Raw genomic sequence first — 22414 nt, forward strand, 5'->3', positions numbered from 1 at the left:
CGCCTCCCTACCACTGAGGAAGTACAGTTCCCGCTCAGCCCAGTCAAAACTGTTCGCTGCTCTGGCCCCCAATGGTGGAACAAACTCCCTCACGACGCCAGGACAGCGGAGTCAATCACCACCTTCCGGAGACACCTGAAACCCCACCTCTTTAAGGAATACCTAGGATAGGATAAGTAATCCTTCTCACCCCCCTTAAGATTTAGATGCACTATTGTAAAGTGACTGTTCCACTGGATGTCATAAGGTGAATGCACCAATTTGTAAGTCGCTCTGGATAAGAGCGTCTGCTAAATGACTTAAATGTAATGTAAATGTTAAATGTGATTCTTGGTCAAACCGACACAAGGGAACCGATTCCCTCCGGTCACCGACCGGATGTTTTGGTTGAGATTTCTTCAGACATTATGTTCCGACGGACACCTATAGAATTTACATCGCCTCCTGATGAATTTTAGCGCTTATTAACGTGTACTAATACCTAAAGTTGCATTACAAAAGTATTTCAAAGTGTTTTGTGAAAGTTTATCGTCGACTTTTTTCATTTTAAAAAATGACGTTACGTTATGAAACGCTATTTTTTTTAGTTTATCACACAGTCTTCATAGATCGATATCTTGGCTATATATGGACAGATTTAATCGAAAAAAAGACCCAAAATGATGTTTATGGGACATCTAGGAGTGCCAAGAAAGAAGCTCGTCAAAGGTAATGAATGTTTTATATTTGATTTCTGCGTTCTGAGTAGCCCCCGGCTATCGCAAAATCTGTCGTTAGGTGACGGTGCAGTATTTGGGGGATACATGCTATCAGATAATAGCTTCTCATGCTTTCGCCGAAAAGCATTTTACAAATCTGACTCGGTAACTAGATTCACAACGAGTGTAGCTTTAATTCAGTATATTGTATGTGCATTTTAATGAAAGTTTGAGTTTTATCAAAAACTATACGTGGCTTACTTGAAATTTCCGCTGATATATGTTCCCACCACGGGACCACTGCCTTAACAAGTTTTAACCAGGGGAAATTGTGTCATTTCTCTTGCGTTCATTGCACGCAGAGTCAGGGTATATGCAACAGTTTGGGCTGCCTGACTCATTGCGAACTAATTTGCCACAATGTTACGTAAGTATGACATGTATTGAAGGTTGTGCAATGTAACAAGAATATTTAGACTTAGAGATGTTAGATGAAATACCGAACGGTTCCTTCCGTATTTCGCTGAAATAATAAACGTTTTGTTTTCGAAATGATAGTTTCCGGATTCGATCATATTAATGACCAAGGCTCGTATTTCTGTGTGTTATTATGTTATAATTAAGTCTGATTCGATAGAGCAGTCTGACTGAGCAGCAGCAGGCCTGTAATCATTCATTCAAACAGCACTTTCGTGCGTTTTGCCAGCAGCTCTTTGCAAGCACAGCGCTGTTTATGACTTCAAGCCTAGCAGCCTAATGGCTGGTGTAACCAATGTGAAATGGCTAGCTGGGTGTGCGCTAATACTGTTTCAAACAATGCTTCGAGTGTGGCTATTGTCGATGTGTTCCTGGTTCGAGCCCAGGTAGGGGTGAGGAGAGGGACGGAAGCTATACTGTTACACTGGCAAGTGCCTATAAGAACATCCAATAGTCAAAGGTATATGAAATACAAATGGTATAGAGAGAAATGGTCTTATAAATACTATATTAACTACAACCTAAAACCTCTTACCTTGGAATATTGAAGTCTCATGTTAAAAGGACCCACCAACTTTAATATGTTCTCATGTTCTGAGCAAGGAACTTAAACGTTAGCTTTTTTACATGGCACATATTTTACATGGCACACATTTTTACATGGCACATATTACTTTCTTCTCCAACACTTTGTTTTTGCATTATTTAAACCAAATTGAACATGTTTCATTATTTATTTGAGGCTACATTGATTTTATTTGTTTTATATTAAGTTAAAGTAAGTCTTAATTCAGTTTTGTTGTAATTGTCATTATTACAAATAAATAAAAATGTTTAAATCAGCCGATTAATCGGTATCTGCTTTTTTGGTCCTCCAACAATCGGTATCGGCGTTGAAAAATCATAATCGGTCGAACTCTAGTTTGGACCATGATAGTTCGTTGGTGATGTGGACAAAAAGGTACTTGAAACTGTCTACCCGCTCCACTACAGCCCCGTTGTTGTTAACGGGGGCCTGTTCGGCCCACCTTTTCCTGTAGTCCACGATCAGCTCCTTTGTGTTGCTCACATTGAGGGACAGGTTGTTGTCCTGCCAGTTCTTTGACTTCCATCTTATAGGTGGTTTCATTGTTGTCGGTGATCAGGCCTACCTACCACTGTTGTGTTGTCAGCAAACTTGATGGTGTTGGAGTCGTGTTTGGCCATGCAGTTGTGGGTGAACAGGGAATACAGGAGGGGACTAAGTACACACTTCTGAGGGGCCCCAGTGTTAAGAATTAGCGTGGCAGACGTGTTTTTGCCTACTCTTACCACCTGCGGGCCGCCCACCAGGAAGTCCAGGATCCAGTTGCAGAGGAAGGTGTTTAGTCCCATGGTCCTTAGCTTAGTGATGAGCTTTGTCGGCACTATGGTGTTGAACACTGAGCTGTAGTCAATGAACAGCATTCTCACATAGGTGTTCCTTTTGTCCAGGTGGGAAAGGGCAGTGTGGAGTGTGATTAAGATTGTGTCATCTGTGGATCTGTTTGGGCGGTATGGGAATTGGAGTGGGTCTATGGTATCCTGGGGGATACTGTTGATGTGAGCCATGACCAGCCTTTCAAAGCACTTCATGGCTACTGACGTGAGTGCCACTGGGTGGTAATCATTTAGGCAGGCTACCTTCTATTCCTAGGGCACAGGGACTATGGTGGTCTGCTTGAAACATATAGGTATTACAGATTCGGTCAGGGATAGGCTGAAAATTTCAATGAAGACACTTGCCAGTTGGTCCGTGCATGCTTTGAGTACATGTCCTGGTAATCTGACTGGCCAAGCGGCTTTGAATGTTGACCTGTTTTTAAAGGTTTTGTTCACATCGGCTACCGTGCACGTTATCACACAGTCATCCAAAACAGCTGGTGTTCTCGTGCATGCTTCAGTGTTGCTTGCCTCAAAGTGAGCATAAAAGGCATTTAGCTCGTCTGGTAGGCTCACATCACTGAGCAGCTCGCGTCTGTGTTTCCCTTTGTAGTCCGCAATTGTTTTCAAGCCTTGCCACATCCGACGAGCGTCAGAGCCTGTGTAGTAGGATTCAATCTTAATCCTGTATTGACATTTTGCTTGTTTGATGGTTCGTCTGAGGGCATAGCGGGATTTATAAGATTCCGAATTAGTGTCAGGCTCCTTGAAAGCGGCAGTTCTATCCTTTATCTCAATGCTAATGTTGCCTGTAATCCATGGCTTCTGGATGGGATGTGTACGTACGGTCACTGTGGGGGCGACGTCGTCGATGCACTCATTGATGAAGCCGATGACTGAGATGTTATACTCCAATGCTATTGGATGAATCCCGGAACATATTCCAGTCTGTGCTTGCAAAACAGTCCTGTAGCATAGCATCGGCATCAACTGACCACTTTCATATTGAGCGAGTCACTGGTACTTCCTGCCTTAGTTTTTGCTTGTAAGCAGGAATCGGGAGGATAGAATTATGGTCAGATTTGCCAAATGGAGGGCAGGGGAGAGCTTTGTATGCATCTCTGTGTGTGGAGTAAAGGTGGTCTAGGATTTTTTTTAATTTTTCTCTGATTGCACATGTGACATGCTGGTAAAAATGTGTTAACTGATTTAAGTTTGCCTGCATTAAAGTCCCTGGCTACTAGGAGCGCCGCTTCTAGGTGAGCATTTTCCTCTTTGCTTATAGCCTTATAGATTTGCTTGAGAGCGGTCTTATTGCCAGCTTGGTTCTGTGGTGGTAAATAGACAGCTACGAGTAGTATAGATGAGCACTCTCTGTATACAGCTTTTCATGAGGTCTCAAATGACTTTGCATTGAGACCCTGTGAACAAAAACTCTAGGCCTATATCCTAAATGCAAATCAATTTAGTAATTCATCCATTTTGTTTTACACGACTATTCACTGCAACTGTAGGGTAATGCAATAGGTACAGTATAGCCTATCACAAATGTTACAATATATTGATAAATATACATGCAAGGGCCTGTTAATATCTATTGACGCCCAACTTGATGACCTCTGTATATCCATAGAAACATCAGTGTCCAAGTGCTGTTTGCCGTTAACGAAAGAAGTCTGCTCAGACAAGCGTCTGTCCGATGGGATTTTTCTTGATGAAGCAGTTAATTTATTTATTTATTTATTTATTAGAATTTGACTATTTTTAACATGTGTTTTGCAATTAAAATTGATAAATGGATAATTAATTTGTGCACTGACAATCACATTTTCTCTTTTATTGTGTTACTGTAAAGTGTATTGCGCTTTCAAAGGCATTTTAGCCCCTTACACTCCTGGAAATTGGCCTATGTGGATAGGGCCCAATCGAAATGTTTCTAACAGAAGAACTATAAAAAGCATATGCATAACCAGAACATGAGATTATGGGGAAATTATTACATTTTGGTTATTTCAGATCAAAGGTGAGGACACTAGACTGAATCCAAACCTTACACTCTTGATTTTGTGCATTTTTTTATTTATTGTGCTTTTCACAGCATTTGTCAATGACATATTAAAAATACTTGGATACTGCACATTCAGTAACATAATAAGAATATTAATTTATATTTTGGAGTAGGTGCAAGATAAGAAAACGATTACAATGGTTTTGAGTGAGAGGTCGAACTGGTGTCTCCAAGAGGTCACACACCTCTCCAAACTGTGTACAGTTCCTAAGTAATTTCAATGCACGTTTGACTCAAGGAAAGAACTTTCAACTATAAGGTGCTTTTATTGAGTTCTCCTAGCTTTGCCATTGAGGAACTGAGGCAAGCACACTTGTAGTTTTTTATTTTTGAACACAGCTCTGTGTCCCCACCGTCATACCATTGCTGTTTACATTTATATATCGCAGTCTGGGTCAGGTGGGCATAATTTGAAAGCTTATTCTATTGCCAACATGGCTAGCCACGTTATAAAATACGATCTCAGTCTTAGGCTTTCAAAAGGCACTTCAGAGAAACAGATTGTAATTTTGGTGCATATAGAATTAGTGAATTTAAGTACGTGTTCGCGTCTAATTTTCTTCACAATACGACAAACATAAGCTCATTGTGTTCAGGACAACCCAGGGTATAACGCATATCGGCCTTGTAACTGTGGATCAAACAGCGCTCATAAAGCTTGATACTGTAAATGTATGTGTTCAAATATGGAAATGTGAAGCACACATCAAAGCGATATTTATTATAACCCTCAATGTCTCATCTTTCAGAACACATCGACTCCTCTCGATTTACAGCATTTCCCTCACTCAGACAACAAATGTGCAAAAGTAGCCCAGTTTAGCCGGAAGGATGGGGGGCATCTTGTTGTTGCACACATGGTCAAGTTTAGAACAGCTGTCAGTCAATCCATACAGCGCTGTGAAGTGGTGAACCTGAGCTCTGTACCATGTATAGCATGTTACTCTACAGGCACTGCGTTCCAATGTAGGCACTTATCAATGACAAACATTTTTCAACTCGTATATGGGATGACAGGGACAGTGGGTGGAAAGGGCTACATTAAGTTTGATTTAATGCCTGGCACTCTCTCATCCCTCTTCCCACTCCCCCAGGCCTACGAGCTCTCCACTCTAACGGGCACCCAGGTCCTCCTCCTGGTGGCCAGCGAGACGGGCCACGTCTACACGTTTGCCACACGCAAGCTCCAGCCCATGATTACCAGTGAGACGGGCAAGGCGCTCATCCAGACGTGCCTCAACTCGCCCGATTCGCCGCCCCGCAACGACCCGTCCACCGACCAGCGCATGAGCGCCACAGGCTTCGAGGAGACGGACCTCACCTACCAGGTGTCGGAGGGTGACGGCTGCGCGGAGCCCACCAAGGTGAGGTGGTTAGACAGTCTCCTGGGATTAACGCAACGGATAGCTGCTTCAGAGCACCTGGTTTAACCCGCATCGAGTTGCCGAATGCTGTCTTTATATGGTGATTGTAGCATAGCAGTTGCATGGAGGTGATTTTCAAAGTAATAGATTAACAAACATGTCACTCTTTGGCCTACTGTGCATAATAATAATGTGGAAGAGGTATATTGTTGCTCTGTTCATTCTTTCTCCTGTTGGGAAATGGGCACAGGCTTCAGAACCAAAGAGGTTTGCTAGGTTACTATGCAGTGCCGGAAAGAAAACCAGTGTAGAATATCATAACTTGTAGTTGCATTCAGCATCCCTTGAAAAGGGTGTTGGCTGTCTTAATCTCAGACTGTGTTAGAATTAAAGGCACTCGCCAGTGGTAGCTTCACCGTCTTATTCTGGTTAAGTGTGTGGGAGAACAAACTTTAAGCCAGAGAACTTTTGTAGGGACCAATTTTTATTTATTTACGCAACAACAACAAATCGTTGGATCAAAGTTCTAGTTCAACCTCGCAGGATATAATATTGCTTAAACGGTTGACATCACTACAGGGTCCTTTAACCAAAGCTGACCGATGGGTTAACTGTTAAGTCTCCTTAGACTTCACTGTTATTCTAGAGCATATGAAAAATAAACACATCTGAAATGCTTCACAGCAGATTGATAAAAATAAGATTTGGCCTCTTTGTCCATATATGGGATGGTTTCCTCTAGTTCCTCTCTTGGCAGATGGCTGCTTGCATTCCATATAAGCTGCAGCTGTTTTCAGAGTTGGTTGGAGACTGTGATTTTCAAGGAAACATGGTGAGCTCTATGTGAGGAGGTTCAGCGACGTACACCTACCCGAAGCGAAATCTTTTGCTTGAGTAAATAAAAAGGGCCTTCGTTGGGCTAGTCTTGAGCCTTATTGTCCACTTGAGGTCAAAGTTTAATCTCTCACCTGGTTTAATGCAGAGGGGAAGAAATGGTCGCTTCCTCGGATGGTCATGGAGTTGGCTTCATTTACCAGGCACAGGCCTACATTTTCACTTTGGAATTATAGCGTGAGCTATACAAGTTCACATCAATATTTTTGTATTAATGACTGACCCATTGACCCCCATTTTTTTTTTTTAAGAGCAGTGAAGCTTATGACCAGTGACAACAAATCATGTCATCATGATGCGCAGTTTGATTAAATGGAAACTAATTCTGTGTTAGATTATCAGTGTTTGGCTAGGATTCGGGGGATTTTTCTGCTCATTTTTCTGCTTCTTTACTCAACCAAGAGCCAGTCTTGCTTTGAAATATAATTGGTTGTTGATGAACCACGGTACTACTTCGGCTCACAGCTGATGTGGTGGGAGGAATCCTCACAGTTCACACTGGAGAGGAAATTGCTTTTTAAATGAGGTTAAAGGGTTGTCTGACTGGTCACCTCTGTCGTGTTGTGCAAAGCACTGATAGACAGTACAGACGACGAGGTAGAGCCGCACGCTGGTGCAAGGAAGCTGTTGTCACAGGAACACTGAAATACAGATGAACAGGGACTCTATTCAGGAGCAAAAGTGGGCTTGGCTGGGGTTCTGGACTCAATCAATCAGACCACAGCCAGACAGATGCCCACAGTCGGTGTCATAACAAGAAACCGGCCATCCAACGCAAACTTAGTAGGGCATAACACTTGTAACCTAGGTTTTCATTGTTTGCTTTACTCTCGGTAAAGAGAGAGGCTAGGCTGTGAGCTCGTGAGGTGGTAGTATTCCCTGACAGGAGGTGAGCCGCGAGACCCCGGGTTGTTTGTTTACTAGTTTTGTCCCCTCTCTTTTGGAAGAGACTCGCTCAGCAACTGTTTTTGGAGGAGGAAATGGACTTATGCTCAGAGGGATAACTTGTTCAAATATGCTTTAAAAAAGAGAACTTTATTTAACTAGGCAAGTCCGTTAAGAACACATTCTTATTTACAATGACAGCCTACCAAAAGGCCTCCTGAGGGGACGGGGGCCTGGGATTAAAAATTAAAAATAAATACAGGCTGTAGATGTCCTCGAAAGAAAAGGAAACCAAGTGCCCGAGACTAGAATGCACGATAATGAATGCAAGACAATTAATGCGGTCAGTTGAGTCTGTTCAATATGTTAGTACGTACTAACTCAAACACTCCATTCCCCAACAGGATTGTGTTCAGTAGGGCACAACGTAGCAAAACGTTTTGCAAACCAGGAAGCAACAATTTTTGTTCTAATTGGACACATTCAGGTAGTATATGTCTCAAACTCATTCCACGGAGGCCCGAGTGTCTGCGGGTTTTCGCTCCTACCTTGTAATTAGTAAGGAACTCCTCTCACCTGGTTGTCTAGGTTTTAATTGAAAGGGGAAAAACAAAACAACTTAGACACTCGGCCCTCTGTGGAATGAGTTTGCACCCCTGAAGTAGTACCTCCCTGTGGGCCCCCAAAAAAAGCCATGGTTAAAATGTCCCATCGTTGAGAGTTTGATACATGTTCATTTTACATGCTGTACCTTCAATTCGATACAGTTTTCTTAAAAGAAAAATGTTTTTTTTTTTTTTTTTTTGTCTGTTTTATGTGCTATTTCTATGCTTGCTGTTCTTAAGTTTTTTTTGCTTAAGTTAAAAACCTCAAGGATGACATTTTTGCCTAAAATGACATACCCAAATCTAAGTGCCTGTAGCTCAAGACCTGAAGCATGGATATGCATATTCCTGATACCATTTGAAAGAAAACACTTTGAAGTGTGTGGAAATGTGAAATTTAATGTAGGAGAATTTAACACCGTAGCTCTTGTAGAAGATAATACAAACAAAAAAACATGAATTCCCCCCACAATCATCTTTGAGATGCAAGAGGAAAGCCATACTTTAAGGTGGGGGTCTAGCTGTAATTTAGATGTGTGCAAAGTTTCAGACTAAAGAATTACAATCAGAGCAAGATTACTGAATGGAAGTACATTATTTACCTTCAGAGGGGAATGTATCAAACCTGTTTTGTTGTTGTGCACTCCTCAAACAATAGCATGGTCTTTTTTTCACTGTAATAGCTACTGTTAATTGGACACTGAATTTAGATTAACAGTCATTTAAGCTTTCTGCCCATATGTCTATGTCCTGGAACGTTGGTTGTTGTATACAGCGTCATTCTAGTCACATTAGCGCACGTTAGGAACAACCGTCCCGGTTTAGAGATGCCCATCCCGTAGAGGTTAAAGTTTTGTACAGCAGCTTAAAATACAATATTTTTGGCTATGGAAAATATAATTTGCATCGGTTAAGATGGTACAATGATTCTCTACACCACAGACGGCCGTGTGTCTTTGGTTTTTTTTCTCCTCCCTTGAACTTGATTGAAGAATTAAGGTCACTAATTAGTAAGGAACTCCCCACCTGGTTGTCTAGGGCTTAATTGAAAGAAAAAAGAGAGAAGCCTGCAGACACTTGGGTCTCCATGGAATGAGTTTGACACCCCTGATCTACACTATACTGAACCAAAATATAATACAACATGCAACAGTTTCAAAGATTTTACTGAGTTACTGTTCATCAGTCAGTCAATTTAAATAAATTCATTAAGCCCTAATCTATAGATTTTATGACTGCAGTGGCACCGCCATGGGTGGGCATGGGAAGCCAGGCCCAGCCAATCAAAGTTTTCCCCCATAAAATAGTTTTATTACTCAGAAATACTTATAGAAATGCTCACCAACATGTATGAAAACAAACTTGTGCCCAACATTTGAGAAATAAGCTTTTTGTGCATTTGGAAATGTCTTGTATTTCAGCTCATGAAACATGGGACCAACACTCCATGTTGCATTTTTTTTAGGGGTAAATCGGCTTTAATATTGCAGCTAGATTGATAGAAGCCACAATGTAATTGTCTGCATCATTTCCAATCCCCCAAATATTTAAAAATGTCTGTGCGTACCAGTCAAATGTTTGAACACACCTACTCATTCCAGGGTTTTTCTTTATTTTTACTATTTTCTACATTGTAGAATAATAGTGAAGACATCAAAACTTTGAAATAACACATATGGAATCATGTAGTAACCAAAAATAAAGTGTTTAACAAATCAAATATATTTGAGATTCTTCAAAGTAGCCACCCTTTTCCTTGACAGCTTTGCATACCCTTGGCATTCTCTAAACCAGCTTCACGAGATAGTCACCTGCAATGCATTTCAATTAACAGGTGTGCATTATTAAAAGTTAAGAAGAAAATAAATTCCACAAATGAATGCATCAGCTGTGTTGTGACAAGATGGAGGTTGTATACAGAATATAGCTTTATTTGGTAAAATACCAAGACCATATTATTGCAACAACGGCTCAAATAAACAGAGAAATGACAGTCCATCATGATTGACCATGTCTTAAAGTAAATCTTGAAATTTCAAGAACTTTGAATGTTTCTTCAAGTGCAGTTGCAAAAACCCATCAAGAGCTATGGTGAAACTGGCTCTCATGAAGACCGCCACAGGAAAGGAAGACCCAGAGTTACCTCTGCTGCAGAGGATAAGTTCATTAGAGTTACCAGCACCAGAAATTGCAACCCAAACAAATGCTTCAGAGTTCAAGTAAGAAACATTTCAACATCAACTGTTCAGAGCAGACTGTGTGAATCAGGCCTTCGTGGTCAAATTGCGGTGAAGAAATCACTTCTAAAGGGCACCAATAAGAAGAGACTTTCTTGGGCCAAGAAATCTGTCCTTTTGGTCTGAGTCCACATTTTAGATTTGTCATTGTGAGATGCAATGTAGGTCAACGGATGATCTCCACATGTGGGGTTCACACCGTGAAACATGGAGGAGGAGGTGTGGAGGTGCTTTGCTGGTGACACTGATTTATTTAGAATTGTAGGCACACTTAACCAGTATGGCTACCACAGCATTCTGCAGCGATACGCCTCCCATCTGGTTTGCTCTTAGTTTCTGATTTGTCGTTATGGTGTACTGTGTGTAGATTGATGAGGAAAACGTTTAATTTAATCCATGTTAAAATAAGGCGGTAACGAAACAATGTGGAAAAAGGAAGGGGTCCGAATACTTTTCAAATGCATGGTATATTATCTTAAATATATTTTAAATATATTTTCATTCGATTATTTACTAACTCTACCCTCCCTCCCCTAATTGGAGTAAACTAATGGACAACACTATTTAGGCTTCTAATTTCAGCTTATACATACTATATACATTTTACGGAAAGTATATATTTTTTTACTTGACAATTGCTACCAAAGCCAGCGAGCTATTTGACTTTGATCTTGGTGAGCTACATGAGCATATTTAACTATTTTCTTTGATAGTTTGCCAACTCAAGCGAGGAGTCTTTCGCCTAAATAATTATTTCCCAGCGTTGTTTGTTCGAAATTGAATCTCATCTCATCATCCCTGTCTCTCCCCTCCCATCCCCATACTCAAATTTGCTTTGCTTGATTTTCATAAAGATAGTTAGCATGCCAGCTTGCTCACAAACTACTTGTGTCCAGGAGTTGAAGCTTAGCCCTTCAATGAAATCCTTGACGTGTATCAGCAACTTGTCAAATCTAAAAACACTCCAACTGTGCTGACTGAGATGGACAGAGTGCATAATTTATCTGCATTGTATTTTGGCATGAGAAAAAGCAAATAGATTTGGTTGGTACATTCCCTTATCTGTATAAATTTGGCTATCAAATTATCTACATAGCTTATGATATGTAAATAGACTCTCTTCAAATGCACTGTTAACAGATCAATATCGTAAATATCTCTTCTGCTTTCTCCATTTCTCAGGACATGATGAAGCCGACGTTCACCATGGCCAATCTGCCTGCCGGTGTCAACACCCAACCCACGTCGACCTCATCCTCCACTTCCTCCTCCTCTGTGGCCATGCACTTGCAGAACAGCATCCCTGCGACCTGCTGGCAGGTCTCGGCGGGCATCAATACTCACAGTGCCACCAGCAGTGCCAACGGCACGGTGCTGAAGACCTCGGCCACGTCAACGAGCGTCATGCTACCCGGAGGGTTCACCCTCATGTCCGGTGAGTGAAGGGGGTATCCAGTGTTTGTTTTTGTTTTTTTGTTTGTTTTTTTTAATCCCACTTTCTTTGCCTTATCATTTACCCCCTCCATGTTGCACCCAACTTTGTTTACTTCTGTTCACCCCCCTGAATTGTTCCCTTGCTTCAGAATTGTATTTTTTAAATGTTTATATATATATATAGTTTTTGAGAATATTGCACCCCAATAAAAAGTGTTTTCCTCTGGGTTTTTTTGGCTGTGTGTGTTTGCATGTGGTTTGTCTGTTTTGTGTGCATGGCTGTGTTTTGACAGTGTTTTGTTGTCTGTGACTTTGTCTGGCTGTGTTTCTTTCTGTAACACTGTATTTTTCTGTGAAGCTGTCTGTATTTTGTCTGAGGCTTTGTTCTGTCTGTGAGGCTGTGTTATGTCTGACTGTGTTTGACTATGTTTTGCCAGTCATGCTGTGTTATGTGGCTGTTTTGTTTGTGTGGCTGTGTCCGTTTTCCCTCTATCTTGGTCTTTCTCACTGTGTTATGTGTTTGCGTTTTCTTGGTCTATGTGCCGGTTCCACTGCGAGAGACCTGTGCACCGCTAATTTTCTCTGCGCGTCCTCTAGGCGCAACGCTTCCCCCTGGCACGCACACCATTCCTCTCAGTCACCTGCAGGCCCTCCAGGGCCCCTTGGCCCAGACCAGCATCACCACCGCTACCGCAGGGCACACACAGCAGGGCCAGCAGACCACCCTGCTCCGCCTACCTGCAACTGTCTCGCTCACAGGTCAGGGGCTTCTTCACCCCGCCGCGTTTTGTTTCCATGCTGTGACACTTCCAAGCATCAACTCTCCTTGAATTGCAAATCAACCCCTATCTACACTTTTGGCAAGCAATATGGCAACACTTCTGCCTTTTTAATGAAATGCTCTGCACAACATAAATAATCTTCAATGATTAATTTATTCTCTGTGCGACTGCAGCCACCTTAAGTGTACAGCTTAACCAATTTTGTTATTCTGCCATACCTATCAGAGGGCATGATGGAGCTACCACTATTACTACACACATCCGATCTTCTCCGATCTACACCAAGGGGTTGACTTGCGATTTAGGGTTTATCGCTCTCTGTCTGCATGCATCTCTCACTCTTAAGATTGTGTCGAATGTCTTCAAATTGAGCCCGGTTTGTTTGCATCTAGGATCCCAGTCATTTCTCTGAAGCTATCTCTTGTCGCTGTTCAGAACTGTGTCTCTATGCCTGTCTGTTAATGTCCTTTTGTAGGTTTGCCTTTGCCTCACTGTCCCTCTATGCATCTCTGTCTCTCTCTGTATGTTTGTTTGAGCTTGCATCAGTGTCTTTTCCTGGGCTTAAGTCTGTATCTCTTTACATATCGATAAAGGCAACAAAAAAAACTAACATTTACAATGCAGTGAGACAGCAGGTTTGAATGAACTCTTATGAGGTTTAAATATGGTGCTCTGCTTGCAAACAGTCACAGGAGAGGCCTCATTTGTTGACGGGACAAAGGGAGGCAATAAGGATGGATAATAAAGACTCATGGAAGGGTAAACAGGAGCTATATTTTAGTGACGAGGAGCGGGAGGAGTAGCAGTCAGTTTGTAGATGGGGACAGGAATATAGGAGAGAGGATATTTTAGTCTGTTCACTGGTCAGTGTTTGTTACTGAATGAGGGTGTGTGGGGGGGGGGCGCGCATTAAGGCTGTTACTGATTGTGTGTAGCACCGCTGTTATCACGAGAAATTGAAAAGATGGGGAGTCGGCTTGCATATGTGGACAAAGCCACGTTATTTTTTGAGCAGGGTTAAAAATAACCCCCTCCAGGGTTTTATCAGTTGTCTTAGCGAATGGGGGAAAAGTGGGAGTTGAAAAAGTTCCACACTTGTGTCCAATGTTTTTTTTTCTTTCTGCACTTGAACGCTGTGAAAACATCCAGCGTGCAGTTACTGTGAACACTGAGGCTACTTTAAGTTCATTTTAAGTGGCCAAGTAGGCTACTGTGGCTATTTGAGCATAAAGTAGGCCTACCAGAGTGGCCTACCATCAAAAACAATGGAGAAAATGCATCCCATAAACTTCTAGCACAGTGATAGAACAGCTATCATTCAGCCTTCAGTAGCCGCCAATGGGTGGTGTTCAATGCAGGCCGACTTTCCATGAGACGCTGAATGGTTTGACATTAACCTGTTTATCCACTTGTCCTTCAGACGAGGAGGTGACTGAAAATCTTGTTTTAGTGTTTGATGCAATAATGCACTTTACAAAATAAAATAGATTATTGTTCCAATACCATTATTACAGAGAATCAGACAAATTATGCTCCCCTCTGCCTATTGGCTACTAAACTTATTCAAGCCTGTCTCACAATATAACTCTACCCCTTTTAAGAATATGTTTCGAAAGGTACACTTTTTTGTACTCTTGTAGGAAGCAATCACTACCCTATTGCTGACTACAAATTATATATAACTGGGCTAATAACTCACTAACTAGCAAAGGATATGAACAAAATGTGCACACATGGCTACATGTAGCTCTTACATTTACATTTTGCTCTTGATTTGATCTCAAAACAAGCACATCTACTCACAATCGCTCATGCTGTAAACACAGTCCAGTTCAAAGTAAATTTCCCAGATCCATCTACTGTATGGCAATGGTATATTTGCATTCAGGCCTACTGCAACTCTGATTGGATATCTGCACCGGTCTGTGTAGAGTATGGGCTGAGCCGTGTGTGAATGCGATAGATTCCTACTCTGATGCGTTCTGCCTACAACAGAATCTCTTACGTAGTTAGTTTTGCATTCAAAGTCTTGCATAGTTTTTGTTTCGGTATGTTGCATTAAAAGTGACTAATATTGCGTTGATTCGATCACAATTGCCACAGTAAAGGGAAACATTGATAGTGTTAACGAACAGGGAAAACTCTAGAAAGTTGAGTCTCGTGCTTCTGTCAGCGGACGCGTGCAGCTTAGATGGAACATTGCTTGTGTCAGTTTTATATCTCACTTGGTGTTCATCTTCATGAACTGTAGTGAAAGTAGGCTAACAGCTGTGCACATTCTTTAAAATTGTCAGTAGGACTATCCCAAGTACTTAATTTGTAAAATCACAACGGCTGAAAATGGAACACATTTTTTGTGTTAAATAGCATATATGACAGCTGTATAGACAGGGATTCTGTGTTACTTTTCGGTAGGTCAGTTAACCCTTGCTCAGCCACTTAAGTGGTCCACTTCACTGGTACACAGTCATAACTAACCCGTTCCTATTTACCACCCAACTGTAGTGATGTACCTAGCAAAGGTAACATGCGAACTTGACCTCTATAATGAGTGTGCAAAAATAGCAGAATGGTTGAATGGAAAATTAATATTCTCACTCTTAGGTATGTGTGCGTCTTTCTCAGGTGGAGGGATGGGCCAGCAGCTGCAGGCCATTCAGGTTCACCCCAGCAGTCAGCAGAGCTCTGTGAGCCACAGTGACCTCTCCCACATCACAAGCAGCTCCACAGGTAAACAACAACAACTATACACTCTCACAGCAGCCTGTCTGTGCTTATGAGCCATTTTACTGTTATGCCAATGTGATTTGAAGGGGGGGGTGACAGCACTGTGATAATGTTATTAGTATTATGAGGAGAAGGGGAAAAAAAGTGTCATGTTAAATTGCTATATGATGACCAGTAGGCTATTTACCCCACTCTCAAATGCAACAAGCAGCGGTCTGTTTACAAGTTGATTTAATAATGAAATGGGCTCCTTGATGGACCCAATCCCAAGGAGGAGGGTCTGGAATGACGGGTGCAGCAGGGCAGTAGCCCAATCTAGAGGGGACAATAGAGAGACTGACATGAGTGCTACTTCTCAGTGACAATTTAATCTGAAATCGACCTCTAGGCTCTAGCTCTTCCTCACTAGGCATTCCTGTAGTTTTGAAAGGACTGGACAGGTATGAACATTATGGTAATTGCTTGTTCACATAGGCAGAAATACTGTATATAATAATGAGATGGTCTTGTCTCCGCCTGAACAATGGGAGTCGTCCCAATGGCGGGAAGGCAGGTGGTCTGCTTATCGTTGACAGATTTTGATGGAGTAAACCCTCTTGCTATTGGGCCCAGTTTTTCAAAACTTTTTTGATTTTGGCAATCGGATTGGATTAAATGTTCGATTTTGGTATTTCAAAACAGAAACTAAAATGATTCTGATCATTTGGATTGGGATTTGGTAATCCAATCTGACCTTTTTTTAATCAAGATTAACCAATGTGTATATATATAAACACTGGATTGCAGATGCTATGTATTAACCAACGGAAGATTTTAAAATGTTAAGTTCACATAATATAATTTTAAAAGTATGTACTTGTCAAAAGTACAGTCTAACCAGACACCTAGTATTTGTAGTTGTCCACATATATTCTATGTCAGAAGCATCCAGAGTAGTGATGCTAGTCGGGGAGGTGGATGCGGGCAGAAATTGTTTGAAGAGCATCCACTTAGTTTCACTTGCATTTAAGATCAGTTGGAGGCAACGGAAGGAGTGTTGCAATGGCATTGAAGCTCGTCTGGAGGCTAGTTAAGTGTCCAAAAATGGCCCAGAAGTATACAGAATGGTGTCGTCTGTGTAGAAGTGGATCAGAGAATCACCAGCCGCAAGAGCGGCGACATTGATGTATACAGAGAAAAGAGTCAGCCAGAGAATTGAACCCTGTGGCACCACCATAGAAGACTGCCTGAGGTCTGGACAACAGGCCCTCTGATTTGACACACTGAACTCTATCTGAGAAGTAGTTGGTGAACCAGGCGAGGCAGTCATTTGAGAAACCAAGGCTGTTGAGTCTTCCTATAAGAATGTGGTGATTGACAGAGTTGAAAGCCTTAGCCAGGTTGATGAATACGACTGCACAGTATTGTCTTTTGTCGATGGTGATTATGGTATTGTTTAGGACCTTGAGCGTGGCTGAGGTGCACCCATGACCAGCTCGGAAACCAGATTGCATAGCGGAGAAGGTACAGTGGGATTTGAAATGGTCGGTGATCTTTTTAACTTGCCTTTCGAAGACCTTAGAAAGGAAGGGTAGGATGGATATAGGACTGTAACAGTTTTGGTCTAGAGTGTCTCCCCTTTTGAAGAGGGAGATGACCGCGGCAGCTTTAGAGGTTGTACAAATGAAATTCTTATTCCTAACTTTATCCGCAATGTTATATTCCTTTTTTGTGTTTCTCAAAAACGTGAAATCACAAAGGTGTCTGGACCACCTTCTATAATAGAGATTTGGTGGTGAAACAGTTTTTCCAAACTCAAAGGTACTGATTAGGATAGTTTTGATTCCATAAATGTGGATAATGTTGATCCTACTGGAAGGGTGGATATAGAAATGTGAAAGGCATGAAGGTGGGGAGATCAAACAACAGTATTCCATCTGAAAACCAAAGGTAACTAATTGTATTAAATGCTTGATTGTGGTATGTATGTGGTCATTTGTTACATTGAGAAGTGTCAAATGTCATGTACTTGCAGTACAAGTGATATGCAGGCTCTATTTTTGGCCTTAGTTGCCTTTTTATTAACAGTTTTCGTTTTCACTATGACCTGTTCTACGTTGACGTCACCATTCATAATTGTATAAATGCACCTTACAGAATATTGATATGCACACCTCATTGCCCGTGTTGTCTTGTCTCCCTGCTCCAGTGAGCCTCCCCACCACCATCGTCACGTCCTCGGTGCCCTCATCGATGGGTGGTCACATGATGTACCCCGGTGCCCACACTGTCATGTACGCCACACCTACGACCTCGTTGGGCGACGGCAGTCTGACCGTGCTCAACACCTTCCCACAGACAGCCCATACGCAGTCCCATGACCCCGGTGAGCCAATCAGAGTCCAGACACCACAGCTGGCCTAACAGGGCACTGATATACAGTGAGCTCCAGTATTGGTTCACAACTTTTTTGTTTTTGTTTTGGCTCTGTACTCCAGAATTTAGATTTGAAATGACACAAGGACTGAGGTTAAAATGCAGATTGTCAATAATAATTTGCAGGTATTTTCATCCCCCCCCCATGCTGGGTGAACCGTTTAGAAATTACAGCACTTTTTGTACATAGACCCCCTCCATTTTGGGGCACCAAAAGTATTGGGACAATTTCCCTTATATGTATTAAAGTAGTAAAATTGTAAGTAGGAAGGTGTTCCTAATGTTTGGTATAGTCTATCTATGTCAGCTGTAGAGAGACTTGAGCACATGAGAAAACAAGTTTTGATCAGTCAGCTATAGGATAACAAATACCGGAGTTTAGGTGCAGGTAGAGCCGGTTAGCGCTAGCTAGTTGGAGTCAAATATCTATACTGTCGTCCAAAAAATATTGCAATATGTAACCATTTTTTTCCTCCCCATGATTAGTTTTTAGTGTGTCCGATCCTATAGCAATAGACTTCGGATTTTAGTCCAGATCATCTGACATTTGAGAGTAGACATTCTGACCGGACATTTTGTGCTGCTTCGGTGAAACTCTTAGCTCTGTCTTCTACATTGTGCTCTTGCATTCTGTAAATATAACATTTATTGAAATGGGCTATAACAAATAGGAATATAGGCAATTTTCTCAGAATGTCACCCATGCACTACCCCTGCTGTGTGCTGCCTGACTCTGCTCTTTACTGCATGGTGGCATGCAGTCAAGTTGAAATAGTTTAGTCTCGTCTGTCATGATGTTGTCACTGTCCACGATGGCTGTCAATCATCCTCAATAGATGATACTATCGTGATCGCGGCCAACCCTACTGGATTGTATATGCGCAATTCATTTATTGGATTCCTCCCCCCAGGTGCTGTATCGCAGGTGTTCCTCACAGGACATCCTGGGACAGTTCAGATCCCTGTGTCGGCAGTGCAGCTCCACCCGGTAATGACACGCATGTCCCTCTGTCACCACAACTCTACTGTCATTACTGTCACCTCAACATTAATGTCACCTAATCCCTCTCCTTTTGACCTGTAGATGCTGATTGGTCAGCAGTCAAGCAGCAGCAACCTCACAGAGCTTCAAGTGGTCAACCTGGACGCCCATCACTCAAAGGACGATTGACCCGCCCACATATAGACTGCTTTACCAAGACACACATTTGAATGCACACACGCCAGGGGATCACTGACGCCTTGCCAACAGACTGCCACCCCTATTTATTACTGCCTTTTCACCGCAATCATTTTGTTTTTTAAAAATAAACCGTGTAAGAATATGCACACACTTACAATGGTTTTACAGAGAATTGAGGTGTGGTGCTGCCATTTTACTTTGTATATTTGTCTTTTATTTTCTTTCTCTGCAAGAGTTTCTTGGCTTGACATATCCACATATTGCTGAGGCTACAGCTTCACATTTCAATCGGAGACGTGTAGTGTGTGCACATACCGGTTGTATGTATTTGAACTGAAGAGGTTTTGATATTGTTTTTCTTACGAGTGTATTCTCTTTTAAGCGCCCTGTGCATCCTAATGTTGATTACTTATATTTTTCTTATGTTGGCATATGAATGATAACTTTACAATACCAGTTGCTGTCATTAGGGTAATCATATTTTTATTTCATTTCTGGGGGGAAATGTGCAATTGATGCCAGTATCTACTCGCTGATAATGCTACAGTTAAATACATATATATAGTTGAAGTCGGAAGTTTACGTACACCTTAGCCAAATACATTTAAACTCAGTTTTTCACAATTCCTGACAATTAATCCTAGTAAAAATGCCCTGTTTTAGGTCGGTTAGGATCACCACTTTATTTTAAGAATGTGAAATGTCAGCGTAAGAGTCATTTATTTCATCACATTCCCAGTGGGTCAGAAGTTTACATACACTAAATTAGTATTTGGTAGCATTGCCTTTTAAATTGTTTAACTTGGGTCAAATGTTTTAAGTAGCCTTCCACAAGCTTCCCACAATAAGTTGTTATATATATGCCATTTAGCAGACGCTTTTATCCAAAGCGACTTACAGTCAGTCATGTGTGCATACATTCTACGTATGGGTGGTCCCGGGAATCGAACCCACTACCCTGGCGTTACAAGCGCCATGCTCTACCAACTGAGCTACAGAAGGACCCAAGTTGGGTGAATGTTGGCCCATTCCTCCTGACAGAGCTGGTGTAACCGAGTCAGGTTTGTAAGCCTCCTTGCTCGCACACACTTTTTCAGTTCTGCCCACAAATTCTCTATAGGATTGAGGTCAGGGCTTTTTTATGGCCACTCCAATACCTTGACGTTGTTGTCCTTGAGCCGTTTTGCCACTATGCTTGGGGTCATTGTCCATTTGGAAGACCCATTTGCGACCAAGCTTTAACTTCCTGACTGATTTCTTGAGATGTTGCTTCAATATATCCACATAATTTTCTCTCCTCATGCCATCTATTTTGTGAAGTGCACCAGTCCCTCCTACAGCAATGCACCCCCACAACATGTTGCCACCCCCGTGCTTCATGGTTGGGATGGTGTTCTTCGGGCTTGCAAGTTTCCCCCCTTTTCATCCAAAACAGAACAGATGGTCATTATGGCCAACCAGATATTTTTGTTTCATCAGACCAGAGGACATTTCTCCTAAAATTACAATCTTTGTCCCCATGTGTAGTTGAAAACCGTAGTCTGGCATTTTTATGGCGGTTTTGGAGCAGTGGCTTCTTCCTTGCTGAGCGACCTTTCGGATTATGTTGATATAGGACTCGTTTTACTGTGGATATAGATACTTCTGTACCTGTTTCCTCCAGCATCTTCACAAGGTCCTTTGCTGTTGTTCTGGGATTGATTGGCACTTTTCGCACCAATGTGCGTTGTGCTCGGTCTCCTAGAGATTGTCTCCTTCCTGAGCGGTAGGACCACGTGTTCCCATGGTGTTTATACTTGCGTACTATTGTTTGTACAGATTTACGTGCTACCTTCAGGCGTTTGGAAATAGCTCCCAAGGATATACCAGACTTGTGGAGGTCTACAATTGTTTTCTGAGGTCTTGGCTGATTTCTTTGCCTTTTCCCATGATGTCAAGCGAAGAGGCACTGAGTTTGAAGGTAGGCGTTGAAATACATCCACAGGTACACCTCCAATTGACTCAGGCTAATTGACATCATTTATCAGAAGCTTCTAAAGCCATGACATCATTTTCTGGAATTTTCCAAGCTGTTTAAAGGCAGTCAACTTAGTGTATGTAAACTTCTGACCCACTGGAATTGTGATACAGTGAAATAATCTGTCTGTAAGCAATTGTTGGAAAAATTACTTGTGTCATGCACAAAGTAATGTCCTAACCGACTTGCCAAAACTATAGTTTGTAAACATGAAATGTATGGAGTGGTTGAAAAACAAGTTTTAATGACTCCAATCTAAGTGTATGTAAACTTCTGACTTCAACTGTATATATATACACACAGAAACAAAGCATTACCTTTCAAAATCAAGCTTATGTCAGATTCACATATTTGTACATCTATGACTCTGCACTGACTATGCCATGTAGCTTGACTGTGCTACACATTGACTATGCTGTGCTAGAGTGGGCCGATACACTGACTTGCCCTTGTACACTGGCAGGGTACCACCACTGGTTTAGGTAATGCCCTATCATGCTGTAGGTGAAGTAATTACTTTAGAACATCACAAAGTTCATCTGGAAGACTGACGCAGGCACTTTTTCTGTTCTCTCTGTAAATCTACAGCACTTGCTGTGTTGCTGCATAGATAGCACTGTATTTCCCATCAACTACTGAACTATTGCCCCAATTGTAAGGGGGTGTTTTCAGGATGCTGGTTACGATTTCAATATTGAAGGACATTGTTTTAGTACCTACTTACAGTATCATACCCTATGCCAGTCTAGATTGTCGTAGACATATTCCAGGATTTTGAAGATTTAACTATCTGTGTTGTTCCTTAGGCAGCAAATGGAAGAAAAACTATCATATCAAAACCTGTTTAGGCCATATTTTAGAAATCTGCTCTGCATGTTGGGTGTTAGTAGAACTGCACGAGTGTGGTTTTTAAAGAGGAAATCATCAAGTCAGTATTTATCGGTGTGGTTCTCTTGGGCTCAACCATTGCCTTCATGAGGGAGAAGCAACAACATCAAACTGTTTTAATAGGTAATAATGTTAATTTGACTTTTGTGCGAATCCTTGAAGGGCAAGCACCACTGTCTATCACTTGGCTTGCCTGAACAAAGACACACAGCTTTATGTCCACATTCTCTACCACTTGAACATCTTCTGAGATGATTTTTGACTGTTAACCATTGTCACCTATGTCAAATATATATTCTTCAATTTAAATGTATGAATAAAAATGTTTGTAGTTGGTCA

General features: G+C 41.7%; 1 protein-coding gene across 4 annotated transcripts in view; it reads left to right on the forward strand.

Annotated features, from left to right (window-relative positions):
- LOC118389094 (serum response factor) overlaps window positions 1-22414 on the forward strand; it is a 34841-nt gene extending 12427 nt beyond the window's left edge. For 2 of the 4 annotated variants that reach the window (XM_035778829.2, XM_035778828.2), the window contains 7 exons: window positions 5739-6008; window positions 11812-12064; window positions 12661-12822; window positions 15471-15575; window positions 17761-17937; window positions 18899-18975; window positions 19072-22414. In XM_035778829.2, the coding sequence (XP_035634722.1) occupies window positions 5739-6008; window positions 11812-12064; window positions 12661-12822; window positions 15471-15575; window positions 17761-17937; window positions 18899-18975; window positions 19072-19158 (1131 nt within the window). In that variant the 3' untranslated portion in view covers window positions 19159-22414. Of the gene's footprint in view, window positions 1-5738; window positions 6009-11811; window positions 12065-12660; window positions 12823-15449; window positions 15576-17760; window positions 17938-18898; window positions 18976-19071 lie in introns of all 4 variants that reach the window. The other 2 variants (XM_035778830.2, XM_035778831.2) reach the window with 2 other exon arrangements.

This window comes from Oncorhynchus keta, chromosome 10 (genome assembly GCF_023373465.1).
Source record: "Oncorhynchus keta strain PuntledgeMale-10-30-2019 chromosome 10, Oket_V2, whole genome shotgun sequence".
In the NCBI taxonomy this organism is placed as follows: Eukaryota; Metazoa; Chordata; class Actinopteri; order Salmoniformes; family Salmonidae; genus Oncorhynchus; species Oncorhynchus keta.